The sequence below is a fragment of the Notolepis coatsorum genome (assembly GCF_963971535.1).
Source record: "Notolepis coatsorum genome assembly, chromosome: 19".
NCBI classification, from domain to species: Eukaryota; Metazoa; Chordata; class Actinopteri; order Aulopiformes; family Paralepididae; genus Notolepis; species Notolepis coatsorum.
The window spans coordinates 34,912,479-34,929,388 of NC_140183.1; the positions used below are offsets into that span (position 1 = coordinate 34,912,479).

At 44.5% G+C, this 16,910-nt stretch overlaps 1 protein-coding gene across 2 annotated transcripts in view; it reads right to left on the reverse strand.

The window, feature by feature from the left end:
* The window catches only part of LOC311245765 (uncharacterized protein), an 83,065-nt gene that overhangs the window by 7,473 nt on the left and 58,682 nt on the right, over nt 1–16,910 (reverse strand). For both annotated transcript variants that reach the window (XM_084335742.1, XM_084335743.1), the window contains exon 4: nt 15,457–15,573. In XM_084335742.1, the coding sequence (XP_084191868.1) occupies nt 15,457–15,573 (117 nt within the window). The remainder of the gene's footprint in view (nt 1–15,456; nt 15,574–16,910) is intronic.

The following is a 16,910-nucleotide window of genomic DNA, read 5'->3' on the forward strand; positions in this document are numbered from 1 at the left end:
AAGTCTCCACAAACCCTATATAACATAAAGAAAAGGTGAGACAGCACAGTCTCCGCAATATGTGTCTGGTGAACCCACAACATTTTTTAAACAATGCAGAGTCCAGTTTGCTGCTGATATTAAGAGCTTCAGCTGCTTCGCGAAGCTCTTGGAAGCTCTTGGAAGCTGAATGCTCTCTTCTTGAGAGCCAAGCATGACACCTGTTTCAGGTCATTCTGATGAGAGAAATCAAACCATTTGTCTAGGTAAGCGAGCGCTCTCTGATAGAAAATTAAAAAGTCCTGTTCGATCGCAGCAGCCTGTGTGGTAGGAAACCTCTGCATGAGAGCACTGGTCTCGAATCCAAAATAACGGTCCTTTGATCGTTGTTCAAGTTTCAGTCTTAGACTGGTCATGAGCTGGAAAAGCTCACAGACAGTTGTGTCATCCCCCTCAACTTCAAGCACTGCGTCGTAAAAAAGCTTTAGGCTATTCTGCAGAAACATCAGGTATGACTGACGTCACACACACTGCAGCTGCCTCGGCCTCGGACTGTCTGACAGTGACAGGCAGCGCGACTCGCGAGACTCGAGTCGAGCTGCTCCGCTCGGCTGCGCATTGGTTTGACGTCGCCCGATTTTTTTATTTTAAATATAAGAGGGTATTGGAACGAGGCATTAAATTAACAACATTTTAACAATTTTTGTATATTTGAATAATAAAAAATTAAATAAAAAAAAATTAAAAAAAATTAAATGGAATTGCGGGACATTGTTATGTTGTAGCGGGACGCGGGACAAACGTCCCAATATCGGGACAGGTGGGCAGGTGGGCACCCTACACTACCCCCCTTAGATCCTATCCGCGCTGAGCAGGCGCCCCGACCGAACTGTAGGAGTCGACCCGGACCCACCCCGCCAGCTTTCCCACCCTCTAATACTGCCAATTGTATTAGTGTGAACGGCCAGCCAAGCTGGTGACACGCCGGGAGCTGGATTCGAACAGGCGAATCCAGCGTCCCCGCCGTTGGTGACGAACGCAATCTCCGCTACGCCACCTGACCGCCGGTCAATCACGATATTCTAAACGATCGTCTTGAAAACCTTGTCGGTTTCTCAGAACATGTGCTAAGCTGGTTTAAAACATACATCAGAGGGAGGAAATTCTATGTTAAACTAGGAGGCCACATGTCTGACATATACAACAACTATGGAGTTGCAAAAGGGAGTTGCTTAGGTCCTTTACTCTTCTCCCTTTACAACAGTGGAAAACTGCCAAAGTAATACCACTGCCAACATTTTTTAAATTGCCATTATCAGGATCTAATAGTCGTCAGTTTTAAGTAAACTGATGGAAAGAATAGTAAGTGAACAGATTAAATGCAATTTTTCTTTGATCACATTAATCACTGATTTTCAACATGCATATCGTGAAGGACATTCAACAGCGACTGCTTTAACCCAAATGACGGATGATTGTCTGAAAGAGATAGATAAAAAGAAAATAGTTGGCGCTGTCTTGCTTGATTTTACTGCAGCATTCGACATCATTGATCACAAATTCTTACTTAAAAAACTTGAATGTTACGGTTTCTCCTTATCTGCATTATCTTGGATTCAAACTTATTTAGCAAACCGGAAACAAATAGTTTTTTTTAATGGGAGTTACTCAGAAGTTAAAACGGTAAGGTGTGGAGTACCCCAAGGAAGTTGCCTTGGGCCTTTGCTCTACCATATTTACAAATTACATGCCTCTTGTCCTAAATAAGTCCTATATTTCAATGTATGCGGATGATTCAATGATTTACACATCAGCCTCTACAGCCAATGAATAAAATACGGTCCTAAAGGCAGAGTTGCAATCAGTGATGGAATGGATAAAGAATAACAAACTAGTTCTAAACATATCAAAGACAAGTAGCATCATTTTCGGTTCAAACCATACTCTAAGAATGAACCCAGTCTTGAAACTTTTGATAAGTGATGTGGTAATTAATCAAGTCCAGGAGACTAAACTCCTAGGAGTAACATTAGACAGTAAATTGTCATGGTCACACCATATAAACAATATAGTAGTGAAAATGGGAAGAGGGATTTCTGTTGTTAAAATATGTGCTCATTTGTTACCACTCAATTCTATCAAACAGGTAATTCAAGCTCTGGTTTTGTCAAATCTTGACTATTGTCCTGCATTATGGTCGAAGGTAATGATGAATAAACTGAAAAATGTCAAATGGTACGTATAGCGCTTCGCTGTGAGTACAGAACTAATACAGAACTTGGTTACTTGTCAAACATAAGTTACTCTGCTCACTCCTTGTATTCACTAGGAATATTCTTGTTACAAAGATCCCCTCAATGTAACAATGTATCTATAAGTCTTGACAGACACAACCATTCCACCAGACATGCTTCTGCACAAGGTTTTACACTTCCAAAAGTGAGGTTGAATGCAATGAAGCGAACTGTCATGTTCCATGGTATGCAGGAATGGAACTCTCTTCCCAGACATGTTAAGCAGGAAAATAGTAAATGTCGGTTCAGAATCTTGGTAAAACAACATTTTCAACCAAAGAAATTGACATTTCCTGATAGATAGTGTGTACATAAATGAAAATGTATGTGTCTGATAAAGAGATAGGGATATACGTAGATGAAAAGGTATGTGTCTGATATGGATATATTATTAGAAGATTGTATAATTGGTTGATATGAACATATATAATGTATGTAAAAGCTAAATAGTATATTATTCTGTATTGTATTATGAATTAATTAGGAGTAGGTATTGTTGTATTGTATTATGAATTGATTAGGAGTATGTATTGTTGTATTGTATTATGAATTTGATAAGGAGTATTTATTGTTGTTTTAATTGTCTGTATGCCATGTGAATGTTGTGAGTGTATAAAGTCTGTAACTGTATTTTACGTGTTATGGACCCCAGGAAGAATAGCCACAGCACTGCTTTTATTTGGATCCTCAAATAAAAGTAAACATGTTACCGCTGGGTGATATCATCAGAGAACATAATGTAGGTCTCCATAGCTATGCGGATGATACACAACTGTACATATCTGCTGAACCAAATGATACAGCTATTAACTCCATTACAGACTGCTTATTGGCAATAAATAAATGGATGAGTAAGAACTTCCGGAAACTAAATGAGAACAAAACTGAATTTCTAATTATCAAGTTCAAGTTTCAAGTTTCTTTAATAGTTGTCATACAGAAGTACAGAATACTTTTATACAAAATAGGTCTTACTGTTACGCTCCAGAGACTGTGCTAGACAAGATAAGTATGAAATAAAATAGTATAGCATGTAAAATAGAAGTAAAAATAGAGGTCACAGTGTTCAGTATAGACATATGTACAATGTTCGATGCAGAATAGAAGTAACTGAGTTACCATACAATATACAATATACTATGCAATGTACTAATATACAATACTATATAGTGCAAAGCAGAAATGGGATGAGGTACAATTTAGGTACAATTTACAGTAAGGTGTACGAGTTGTAGTGCAAATCCTTTACCAATAAATATAAAGTGTGTTTAGGTGATCTAAAGTGTGGAGAGTGGGTGCTGCCGTGTGTTGTTTGTTTAAAGTGAGTGTGTGCGTGCGTGTGGGTGTGTGTGCTGTGTGCATTTGATGGTTGTTGCATAGTGTTTATTGTTCGTTGAGCAGCCTGATGGCCTGGGGATAGAAGCTTCTTCTGAGTCTTTCTGTGCTCGCCTTAAGAGTCCGGTATCGCTTGCCTGACTGCAGCAGTTCAAAGAGGCAGTTGTTCGGGTGGCTGGAGTCCTTTATGATTCTCCTAGCCTTACCACTGCACCGCTTGTTGTAAATGTTCTGGAGGGTGGGAAGCCCCCCTCCAATTGTGCGTTCGGCTGAACGTGTCACTCTTTGTAGTCTGCTACGGTCTTGTGCAGTGCTATTCCCAAACCAGGAGGTGATGTTGCCAGTCAGGATGCTCTCTATTGTACATGAGTAGAAGTTCTTAAGGATCTTCTGACTGACTTGGAACTTCCTTAGGCGCCTGAGGAAGAAGAGGCGTTGTCGTGCCTTCTTCACAACACTGTCAATGTGTGTGGTCCATGTCAAGTCCTCGGATATGTGGGCTCCGAGGTACTTGAAACTGTTCACTCTCTCAACCGGTGCCCCGTCAATGCTGAGGGGGCTGTAGTCCTTGACCCCCGACCTCCTGAAGTCCACAATCATCTCTTTTGTTTTGCTGACGTTCAGGGAGAGGCAGTTCTCCTGACACCACTGTGACAGATTCTCTACCTCTTCCAGGTAGGCCCTCTCGTCGTTGGCAGAGATCAGGCCCACCACTACTGTGTCATCAGCAAATTTGATGATTGTGTTGTTGTTCCGCTGTGCCACGCAGTCATGTGTGTACAGGGAGTAGAGGAGGGGGCTCAGAACACAGCCCTGGGGGGCCCCTATGTTGAGCGTGATGGATGAGGAGGTGCAGTTGCCTGCTCTTACCACCTGGGGTCTGCCCGTCAGGAAGTCCAAGACCCACTGGCAGAGGTCATAGTTCAAGCCCAGGTCCCTGAGCTTGGCTATGAGTTTGGAGGGGACTATGGTATTGAATGCTGAGCTGTAGTCGATGAACAGCATTCTCACATAGTTCCCCTGCCTCTTGTCCAGGTGTGATGCTGCTGTGTGCAGCACATGGGCTATGGCGTCCTCCGTGGACCTGTTAGGGCGGTATGCAAATTGCAGGGGGTCCAGGTTGATGGGGAGGGAGGAACAGATGTAGCCCTTCACTAGCTTCTCAAAGCACTTCATGGCTATGGAGGTGAGAGCTACAGGGCGGTAGTCGTTGAGGCAAGCGGGCATAGATTTTTTGGGTACAGGGATGATGGTGGACTTCTTCAGACAGGTGGGGATGACAGCCTGTTCTAAGGACAGGTTAAAGATGTCAGTGAATACCGGGGCCAGTTGGTCGGCACAGACTTTTAGGACGCGGCCGGGGATGCCGTCCGGTCCTTCCTGCCTTCCTGATATTCACTATCGGCCCCAAAACAAAAAAAGAAACGTTAATAAAGAACCTGGGAGGACTAATTCCTTGGATCAAATCTGAGGTCACAAGTCTCTGGGTTATCATAGATTCAGAACTGAACTTCAATTCTCATATTAACAAAGTCATTCTTCCATCACAGAGTTAACATGAGAATTGAGTATAATGTGGATATTAGAAAGTTGTGTTGGTATGAGAATTTAGTAACGATTAGCGTTACCCTGGCTAATTAGCCACCGTGAGCTTGTCGTAACTAGCTGCCGTAATGTGTGGTATAACGTTAGTTGGGAATGTCGCAACATGTTCCTCATAAGCACGAGGGGCCGCTATACAGACTTGTGATGCCTGAAAACAGAATGAAAATAGTTGAATCCATTTACAGGTTGTAAATGCACTTTATTGTAATAAGTTTACAAATGCCAAATTGAAGGTATTTTATTGAATGAGACAATGATATGCACTTTATTGTTATGATAGATATTTCATTAATATAATCATTAATATCTAATATCTTCTAAGCTCTTCTATCTAAGCTCCTCTGGTCGTCTCCCTCACGCTACATGTGGCCAGTGGGTCGAGTGACCAAGCCTGTCTGATCATCATTTTTAACCAGTGGCTCGCTAAATTTGGAACCCACATAGTATAAAAGCATGATTGTGTCATCATTCTACAGCCTCACAGCCCCCATGGAGGGCTGTGGTCTCCAGGACTGTTCCTAGTTCTCTGTGTTCCTGTCAATAAATACCATCGATTGACTTCACCTTCGTCTCCTGGCTCATCATATCAATCCAAAGAACTCAGTTTTATACTATCAAATGGAGGCGCTGCTGAGATTGATTTGGGCCAGATGACAGACCAAGAACACCAAAGAAGGACCGCTGGTGCTTTTTCTTCAGTAACAGAATGAGAACTCCTGACATCAGAAGGAAAGGAAACATGGAGAATGGCAAAGAAGACGTTGCAAGAAGGTCCAGACATTCACTAGCAGCTGTCTGTGGCACGTCTTCAGGATCAGCTGTGGCAGAGAGGGAGGTCGGCAGGCAGTCTGTGCTGGTCAGAAAGGGCTCTCTCAGGGGAGAGATGCCAGCAGCAGCCCCTCAGACGTCAGAGACCCAGACCACCAGACGGCCCTCGCCGTCCTCCGTGGAGACCAACCTACAGGCTGGAGGAGGAGGCAGCTACAGCCGCAGGGGCCAGCTAACGCCCCATATCTCCTCCACCCAGCGAGGCCAAACACCGCAGCCTGGTACAGATCATCTATGACGAGAACAGGAAGAACAGCAGTAGGAGAGACACTGAGGCAGAGCTGAAGAAACGGGGTATCAGCTGGGGAGATGCGGAGAAGACAGCTCAAAGACACTGAGGCAGACCACCAGAAAGACATCTTGCCTTAGAGCTGCACTCTGGAACGGGGACTTCTCGTTCAAAAAGGAGAACTTTGCCCTGGGAAGGGAGACCTGCATGCACCTCTATTGGGGGTAGAGTTCTCCACAGTGCTTAGAGTTAGTTTCATGCACCAGTTCAGAGCTAAATTCACAATGTATTTGATTTATTCTATAAAGTCCAGACTAAACAGTATTTGGAGCAAGAGTGGTTACATCACAGCTATGATACAGGTGATTTTAATTTGGCCCAGGAATAAAGACCCCTTTATCCTCAGGTTAAGGCCGTTTTTAGATTGACCTTTATTAATAATTAAGGGGTGTGATGTAGTCAAGGATATAATGGATATATAGGAAGGAAAACTAGAACCTCCAAATGTAATGAATGAGAGTTGAGGCTAAAAAAAACACTACAAAGAAACTAGCGAATATTGATGCTAGGAAATGTGCGCCGCCATTTTGTTTGTAGTCATATGAGGAGAGGAGACCCAGGGCTTTCGATGGCCGTTGGAATTTCTAAAAACAACACTACCCAGCTCAAGCCAGCTCCTGTCAATCATATGACTTGTGGATTTACTTTTTAATTTATCTTATTTTTCTACCACAAACCTGAATGTGTATGTTATTGGCATACATTAGAATGCAGTTAGTTTCTCTACCTTTCTGTGAACGTCTAGCAAAAAACGGTGTTGCAATCTGATGAAAGATGGCGTAGAAATGTCCATTATAAAAAAGTAACTGTACTTACAGTAGATTTCATTCACGGTTTGTGCTGCATGCCTGGTGATACTAAATCCAGATTTAACTGCCATTGGAAAGAGGAGATTTGGCCCAATCCATAGATGTGCGACTTGGCCACAATAAGGTCATTTATAGGCCTGATATTCTATATTCTATAATCATATTTCAAATTGCATGTGTCCGGTTGGCAGAATTCAGTACTGTATCACAAAACCTTCTGTTTAATCATCTTCCCTTTATTAATTTGCTTCGATTTTTTTGTACACATGATATCAACAAGGTGCTGAACTGTCACGGATGAGAGTCAATGAGAGACTAGTGTGTAGTCTGATTTTGTTGAAATATTTATGCTTTACATCAGTGGTTCTCAAACTTTTTACACCAAGTACCACCTGAGAACGTAGCTGGCTCTCCAAGTACCACCATATGGCCGACGTTAAAATAGTCTATTCAGCTATGCACAGTTCACGCAGGAGGCAAATGTATTCCTAATACCATTATTTATTGTTAACTTTTGTCAGACACAGCCACAATGTACAAAGGGGTAGCACTAGAACTAGCAAACTCTTCCACACAACTCATACAATGGAAGGGGCATTGAGAACATAATAACTAACATTCTCACATAGCAAGTGAGAAAATTAAGAACAACTGTATTTCTCTCTCTCTCTCTCTCTGAAGCAATGTCCTTCATTCTCTCTCTCTCTCTCTCTCTCTCTCACACACACACACACACACACACATGCACGCACGCACGCACGCACGCACACACGCACACACACACACACACAGCATGTTGACAACTCACATAAGCAGGGCCGGACTGGGGAAATAATTCAGGCTGGGAAATATAGTGTGAAATATAGCCCCAGTCAGGCCACTTTCTAAGTGGGGGTCCCCCACCAGGAATTATTTTGTTACAAAGACTTCATTTCCTGCATTCTGGTGCAGGAATTTTAGAATGTTTACCCTTTAAATTCCAGTGTTTGTGATGGGCATCACAAATTATTGTAAAAAAAAAGAAAAAAAAGAAAAACACATATTCAATACATTTTCGAATTGTAACCCTTTAAATGCCAGTTTGTGTGATGGCATCACAAATTATTGTTAAAAAAACACACAAAATTTAAAATATTTTCAATATATCAAATGCAAAGTAAATGTTTCTGGGGGGGATATTACAGGCTAGGCATGTGTCAATGATTAGCAACAACACAGATTTTGATGGATTTTTTGTAATGTCAGATTTAACAACAACTCTTTTCAGAAAAGTGGGAGTATTTCATTTTTTATCTGACATTACAAAAAAATCTAAAAATAAAAATGGTTATGATCAGGGCTGAAGTTGAATAAAAGATTTATGACTGTTTACTGCATTACTCTCTGTCACAGTGATCTCCTGGTTGTTCCCCACTTAGGTTATCTAACTATTGCACCGCCGCAACTAGAAACACTGGCCTGGCCTGCTTCTAAGTTCAGTGGCCTGACTGCAAACATTTATTTATTTAATTTTTTAAGTACCACCAGCAGTACCACCAAGTACCACTAGTGGTACGCGTACCACAGTTTGAGAACCACTGCTTTACATAAACCTGTATGCCTCTTTTCGCAGCTGTTGCTTACTAGTGATGGTCATAACTATGGCACTAGACAAGCCTTGAGGGGTCAGTTCGCCCTGCCGAAACCCAGAACTGAAGCCTTAAAGAAGACTGTAATGTACAGGGCAATGTCCTAATGGAATAGACTCCCACAATATTGAGTTTCAATTACCAGTAAAGTTGGATTCAAGAAGAGACTAAGAAAAGCTGTAATGCAGAAAGAGATTGATTTTGGTAAGTCTAATCTGTGTCTGATGAATGAATTATTGTGTTGGGTTATGTATTCATTTGGAATGTCTTTGTCTAATGGTTATGAGGAATATTAGTATATGGAATGTCAAGCTGTTTTTGCACAAGTTTAAGTTTTCTCTTAGATGTTTCTGTTTGTTGTTTATATGATATTTGATTTGTTCTATATGTTTGTATATTTGTTATTGTTCTATATTTGTTTGTATGTTTTATTGGTGTTTTATTGATATTTGTTTTATTTTATGTTGTTTTATTGATTATTATTGTTAGATTTGTATATGTTTGTATCCAGACCCCAGGAAGAATAGTTGCTGCTGAGGCAGTGACTAATGGGGATCTGAAATAAAGAAATAAAGGCAGAGCCCAGTGGCAGTTCTATATCATACTAGCTTCCGCTCAGCGTCATCTGCACTAACCTCACTTTGTGCATTTGCACTGAATAAAAATTCACAATGTACCTTTACATACCAACATTCGTCTGGCCACACCCCCATCCTCTACCTTCATATAAGCAGGTGTGTGGCCACACACTCGCCTCCTTCTTCACTTTCACCACAAGGAAGTGCCTGTTATATACATCACTTGACGAGGTTGTTTAACACTTTGATCGCCATGGTTAAATTCATAATTTACCATCCCTAGCCAGCTCTATTTGTCTATGGAGAAGTTCCCCTTCTTTGCAGGGCTATAACTTTTTTAATTCTATTGCTAAATTGACATTATTATGGCCCATTCAATGTCCTATATGTATTGTTCAGGGTGTATCAATGTTATACTTTTTCATTCACATATTCATACTAAAATACGGTCTAAAGTATAAGTATGTTTTTATCGTTTTCTGCAGCTTTCTCCAGAACTTGATTTATAGCCCCAAATGCACTATATTGATGATCAAATACAGTTTGGTAGCGATCGGTGCCAGATGAAAAATTTCAACTGGAGGTACTTCTAGAAGTTATTACGTATCATCTGATATTGACCGGATGGGCGAGGGGGCGTTTATAATTCCGTGGGCAACGTTATACCATTCATCTAGTGTGGGTCATATGATCATCAGATCAGTTAGTATAGAAGACGTTAGAAAATAACGTTGAAACTCACGTATCTTCCTTGCGCCGTTGGACGATCAGCTTGGAGTAGACAGTTTTCGATTATGGGATGTTGATCCTGATGAACCATTTCCAGGTTGTATAATACTATATACGTCCAAATAATGTTGTTTATTGAGTTAGGGCGAGCGATTGATTATCCAGTGTGTTGAGATAGAGTCCTGCTAATGATCGCGAGTGCCCGGACGATTTATGGATGAGCACTTCCTGTTTGACAAGTCACTTCCTGTTGGCGATCTGCCGATCGGCCACCAGATGGCGCTCTTGAACCGCTAGAGAGTTGAGTGGAGATCAGATGTATATCTCAGGACCCCGGAGGAGAAATATGATTTCGATCACAGATTTTTGAAATATTGACATCAAAGACGAGTTACGGCGTCTTCGGCAGAATGAGCATGGCTAGGAATGACGTCTAAACACGTCATCGGCGATTAAAGTGTTAAGCTGAAGAAAGTTGAGTCACGTGTTTACATTTTTTCTTGCTTTTTTCTTTCTCTCATAACTTTAAAAAGAAAAAAGCTAAGTCATAATGTTTACCTCGGAGGGTCGCGCTAGCAACGTTACCCTTCACCAGCGGTTCTCCATTGCCTCCTCTGTCGTGCGTCTTGGAGCGGGGTTGAGGCCACTTTCGTGGTCGGCAGCCGCGCCCGGTAGACGTCCGATAGGTAGTTTGCCTCTCCAAGGAGCTGGTGCACCGGCGCCATCTCCTGTGCGATGGCCTGGTTCCGGCTCTGGTTCCTTTGCCGCCGGAGAGTCGTCCGCTGTTGGGCGGCCGGCTCCTCTGGTGGCGGAGGATTTGAGACGCAAACTTTTTGCGTCGGCTCGCTCCCGTCGTAAGATGGTGGCTTGTAGACGCGAACGCCCTGGTTTTGGTGAGTTGCTGGAGCCGGATGAGGATGCGTCTGATTCTCCATGGCCGATGGAAACAGAGGACTACGTGGTAGAAGCAGACGGGTTCTTATTTGACACCCGGTGGAGACATGTCCGCCGCCCGTCCAGGTAACACTGGAGGGGGGTGATAGGTCTCCTTGGGGTCCCTCGTACACGGATGTTGGGTTAGAACCTCCGACTCGGCGGCGGGATGCCCTGCTATCAGCCACATCAGAATGTGGCTCTGTAACCAGTAGTCTGCTGCATGTGAGGGACGCAAGCTCGGTGGGGGAAAGTATGCAGGGGGAACTGCGTGCTTTGTTCCCCGAGCTTATGGTGGCGGCGGCGGCAGTCGCAAACGGCGTGCCGCTGCCGCAGCCACTGCCTGTTCCTGTCCCTGATGATCTCATAGGTCATCTATGGCAATGCCGTCCTGTGAGAGAGATGGGTGTTGTCTGTCCATTTTTCCCCTCGATGGAGGCCTATGTCCGTCAGGGACAGGTGGTCTCCCACATCATGGGCCTCACCCCCGTCTACGTGCGAGTCACGAGGGTGGTGGGTTTGGTAGACGGTATGAAGGAGGGGGTGCCTCGGCTTGATAGGCCGATGGCAGCTCTCCTTTGTCCTGAGGTGGTGTGGGAGCCGTTACGGAAGCCGGTTCCCCAAGGGAAATCGGCGAGGCGGTTGGCTTACTGGAGTGACCAGTCATTTATCTCCGCGACTCAATCTCTGGCTGCCACTTCTAACATCGCGCAGCTGGCGAGATTCATGTCCGGGATACTGACGGGCGGTACGGAGCTGATCGATTTGCAACATGATCAGCTCGCCCAGTCGGCAGGAGCCATCCTGCATCTGATCCAGCTGCAGTCCGTCGCCGCTGGGAAAGTACGCGCCCTGGCCACTCTAGCCCAGCGCCACCTTTGGCTGGAGCAGGCGTGTGTGCCGGAAAGGAAGAGGACTCCACTTCTGACGGCACCCCTCTCCGATGCTGGGCTCTTTGGGTCGGCGTTGCAGCTGATGACCTCAACCTGCAGGGAAATGCAGGAGGAGTGTTCCGTGCTCCAGCCTCATTTCCCCCCGCCCGATGTCGCCGGTGGAGTCAGACGGAAGGCTCGTCGTCGGGGTTCCGCCGCCGTAGCCGCCGCTGCTACCACCGCCACTGCTGGACCTTCAGCAAAGAAGGCCAGGAGGAGAGAGGGCGCCTCCGCCACTGCAGCCGGCCCATCCACGCTCGGAGGTGACGGTAGGGATCGTCGTGACCAGCCTCCTATCCTTTACCGTCCCTCCGGGGCTCCCCGGGGTGGCAAGTCCCGAGCGGCTCGTGGCAGGCGTCGCTAAAGTGACTTTTTTCCCTCTGTGGTCCCCCCTGTTCCCTTCCCGGCCCATCGTATGATTTTGTTAAAGAAATAAAAGGTCCCTCCTGGGAGGGACTATTTTTTGTTACAAACTGTGTGTTTATTCACTACATATGATGGGGATACGATGTGTGAACCTTTTGCTAGTGTGGGTTTGATAGAAGGGCTAGACTTTAAGTCTTGTTGGTCGCTACATTTCATGTTAGAGCTTAAGCAAGGCCTGCAGCTTACACTCGGTTGAAAAAGGTTTTTTTCTGCCTCGACCTGAAGGTTAGGTTCTTCACATAAAGGTAGAGGTTAGTTGTGTGCTCTGTTGCTTAAACAGTGATATTTTCAATTCATGGCTCACGTGGGAAGTCTCTCTGAGGATTCCCGTCTCCTCTCTGTGGTGAGGGTGGCGGGATGTAAAAATTTAAAGAATTTTTACCCTCAGCCGTGTCACGTGGGATTCATGTCAGTCTGTGTTTCTTTCTTTTTTAATAAAAAAAGGAAAGAATATGAAGCACGACAACTCCTTGTCGTTCTCCCAGGCGACTTGAAGGACCAATGTCTGGTGTCTGGTTAGACTATCCATTGATGTGTTTGGGTCTCGACGCGTACATAGTGCTGGCTCGGGGTGTTTCTGATAAGAATCACGCATAGTGCTGGTACGCCTTGGTTGCTCATTATTAAAACGGCGTTTTTATAGGGCAACTGGGATGGAGGTTTTCTCTTCCGAGCGCTTGTTACTAGGTCTCGACAAATTCTCGTTCATATCTGGGGGATGTTAACGGAATAGATCAAAACATAGGTAGAGGGGTCTCACGCCCTTGGGGTGGGCCACTGAGCGCGGTACGAATGGGACCGTCTGGGTGGCGCCCTCTTTTCATGTTTTAGATCGACAGGCGTACCTACCCCCTCTCTTGGAGTGGGGATGTCGGCGTGATTAGGGCACGGGACTGGTTCTGGTCACTCTGGTCCAGGTCAGTTAACCCATTGTCCGCCGGGGACGCAGATCTGCTGTTCTGGTACCCTGAGGGACTTGTGCTTTTTTTGGGGGGGAAAATGCCGGGTCGGCCCGGGTGTCACAGGGTTGGGCGTTATGGAGACCCTTTGTTGGGTACAGGTTGTACCCTGCGTTATCATAAAAGGGCTGGTTTTCCATTATTTTCGCTCCTCTCTTACGCATGGCGAAGAGGGGGCTGTTTGGGTGGTCTTATGGACCTCCTCTGGCATCCATGTGTGCTTCCCGAGCCGCCGGCCCCAGTCCGAAGTTGTGTTTCGTCGACCCGTAGGCCTGGAATAACCCCTTTTTGAAAACTAAAACACTTGTACTGCGGTATAGCCAGTGTGTACCCGCACGTGTGTTTTGGAGTTTTTTCTTGAGGGGTTATAGGAACAACCACCGCATGTGGTACCAAGAGGGTGGTTGATTCCCTGGTGTGTTGGAGAAGAGTCAACTCCTGGGTTACCCGGTTGAGTGTGCCCCTGCACGTTCATGACATCTGCCAATCGTGTCACCCTTCTCTGCCTCGGCCCCTCTGGGTCTGGGTTTTTTGGTGGAGACTTTGTCATGGTGCGCAACAATGCCAGCATACGCCCCTTCCGCCGGGGGGGCTGTTTCAGTTGACCCCTTTTGGCGCCTGTCTTGTCCGCAGTGCTCCAGGCTCGGGTCAAACGCCTGCTGCCTGGTTTGAGGGATCGACCCCCTCTGGGGTCGTCTCCCCGGTGCACTGCCTGCTTCCGCTGTAGTGTAGCCTTTTGAGTGCTTCGAGTTACGGCCATGCTGACTGCCTGAGTTTGCCAGGGTCAGTGTGCCAGGCGGCGTGCTAGTGGGGGGAAGGGCCCGCTCTTGGAGGGGCCCTGTCTGAATACGCTGGCGATGTGGGGGGCGGTGTCACTAAGTGACCGCCTGGTGAGGTCTTGATGCTGTGGCGTCGTTGACCTCTCCGGGCCCCCTTTTTCCGGGGGATCCAGTCCCTTCAGTATGTCTGGGTCTTCCTTCGCGCTCCGCTGCTACGGCCTTGCCACAGGGTTGAGTTGCTCTCAACCCTGTGTTTTTGGGGGCGGTAACGAGGGTTGTTCCTTCCGTTCGTTCCCTGGTGGCATGCGGGTTGTGCGTGTGGGTAGTCGTGGGGTCAAGCCACGGTCTGCTCACCCTGTGCGTTGAGTTGCTCGAGTTTCTCTTTGCACGGTCGGATCCGTCTCCCTCCCGTCCTCTAATAGGGGGGGTATCCTCCATTAGGGAGGGTCGGGGGGGCTCGGTCCTCCCCGGTTCTGATGGTTGTGGGGGGCCTCAGTGGGGTACATTTGTCGAGCTTCAAGCTCCCGCTCAGCTCCCGTAGTGCAGATGACGCTGAGCGGAAGCTAGTATGATATAGAACGTAAGGTTATGAATATAACCAAGTTCTATGAATACTAGTGACGCTCAGCGTCTGGACGCCACTGCGGCCTTTGATCTCGCCTTGTGGTGAAAGATTGGGAAGGAGGCAAGTGTGTGGCCACACACCTGCTTATGAAGGTAGCGGATGGGGGTGTGGCCAGACGAATGTTGGTATGTAAAGGTACATTGTGAATTTTTATTCAGTGCAAATGCACAAAGTGAGGTTAGTGCAGATGACGCTGAGCGTCACTAGTATTCATATAACTTGGTTATATTCATAACCTTACGTTTTTCATGTCTGGTCATTTTTAGCATGGTGTTATTCACCGTCAAAGATGAAAAATAAAAATAACAATATTTCTGACACTGGGAATACATTCCCTGAGATCCATAGATGTGCAAGAATCCAAGAACATGCAAATGGACCTTGTAGAAGTGGAGCAATCTTCCATTTACTTAGGTATGTATTTTAGGCGGATTTTCAGAAAATAGGGCTAGGGCTCAAGAGGTTAATTATTTATAAGAACAATGTAAGAAGCACTATGATGACAAAAAGAATGATCAAATCAAACCTTTATAAGTACAGTGTAAGAAGCACGATGATAACATAAAGAATCATAAAATCAAATCTTTATAAGAACAATGTAAGAAGAACTATGATGACATAAAGAATGAAGGGGATGTATTGTGTAAACATATGTCATGGGCAGGCTATGAATTATATTGCAAGAGAACAATAAGATAATAAAGACAAGAAAAATAAAAGTAACATACTGATATCCTGATGGTCTGAGGGCTCCTCCTGCAGCCGAATGGAAATATCCACGGGTGGGTCTAGTAGTGTGTCCTGAGCCTCTTCCTTCTTAATAATCAGTAGGTCGCTGAGTGAATCTGGAACAGAGGGAGACAGCAACTAAGTATTTATAGTAGCATGGAAAAGTATTTGCCCACTTTCTGATTTCCTCTGTAATTACATATTTGTCACACAGGATGTTTTTAGATCTTTAGACAACATCTAATCCAGGATGTAATTGATGTCCTGAGCCTCTTCTATAATGATTGATAGGAAGTTGGAGGGTATATCTGGGGCAGAGGGAGACAGCAACCAAGGAAAGAATCCACTATTTGGCTTATGTGCATTAAGTGACTTGAATGTTACATGCCATACCATAGTGACACAATATAGGCACACACTTCTGAGTAAATATATTGTTAGTTCAAAATAACCAGTAAGGCAAAACAGCAACTGGTTTAAAGAACATTAGTCCAAATATGTTTATTAATGTGAAACAATATATTTGTCCTTAATGATATTAATCACTGCAATAGTCTTACAGCCAGGGTCTGAAATTAACTTCTCATAATAGTGGCTACTTGTTTAGGCTATAGTAAGGTCGAATTTATATTTCTAGCTGTATTATTATGGTGCTTCTTTGTGTCATAGTTTATACATGGCTTTTAAATAAATAGGTAGGTTAATCAAGCTCACTCAAATATTTCCAACTCGAGTGAACCTCCGTTCAAATCTTTCAATTGATCATTCTGATGCGATTCAATCGCAGATCAAATATGAAGATCCAACAATTGTGTCCTATTTCTTGCCCAAAATGTTGTCAGAAACATAAACCGTGATTGGATTCCCTCGTTCCCCACATGTTATGCTCAGACAGATTTTAGTATGAGTTTCAAAGCCTATTGATAACAAGATGAACGGAAGCGCAAATAACGATCTTTAAATACTTGACCTGTAAACATTTCACCTGCTTAGTTAATACAATCTAATTGTAATTAAGATATTTGCTGGAAAAGATCATCGCTTTTGTGCATAAAACACTAGATATAGGCAAAAGATCTGGAGCAGCTGATGGGCAACTTTTCAATTTTCAATAATAATCCATATGTTGGACACATTAAAGCCTATTGGAGGTATATTGATGATTTATTTGTTGTATGGTCAGGCACTAAAGAGGCTCTGGAAGAGTTCCACTTGTTTCTCAACTCTCAGAGAGAGACTATTAAGTTTACTATGAATTATGATTCACATTCCATAGCATTCCTAAATGTATTGGTGAAAAAGAGAGACAATATTGTCCATACCGAAGTTTTCAAAAAAGAGACTGATCGAAATTCGTTCCTCCATTATAGCAGTTATCACCCACCAGAGCTCAAGAGGAGCCTTCCATTTAGTCAGATTTTGAGATATAAACGTATCTGTATTACAGATGACA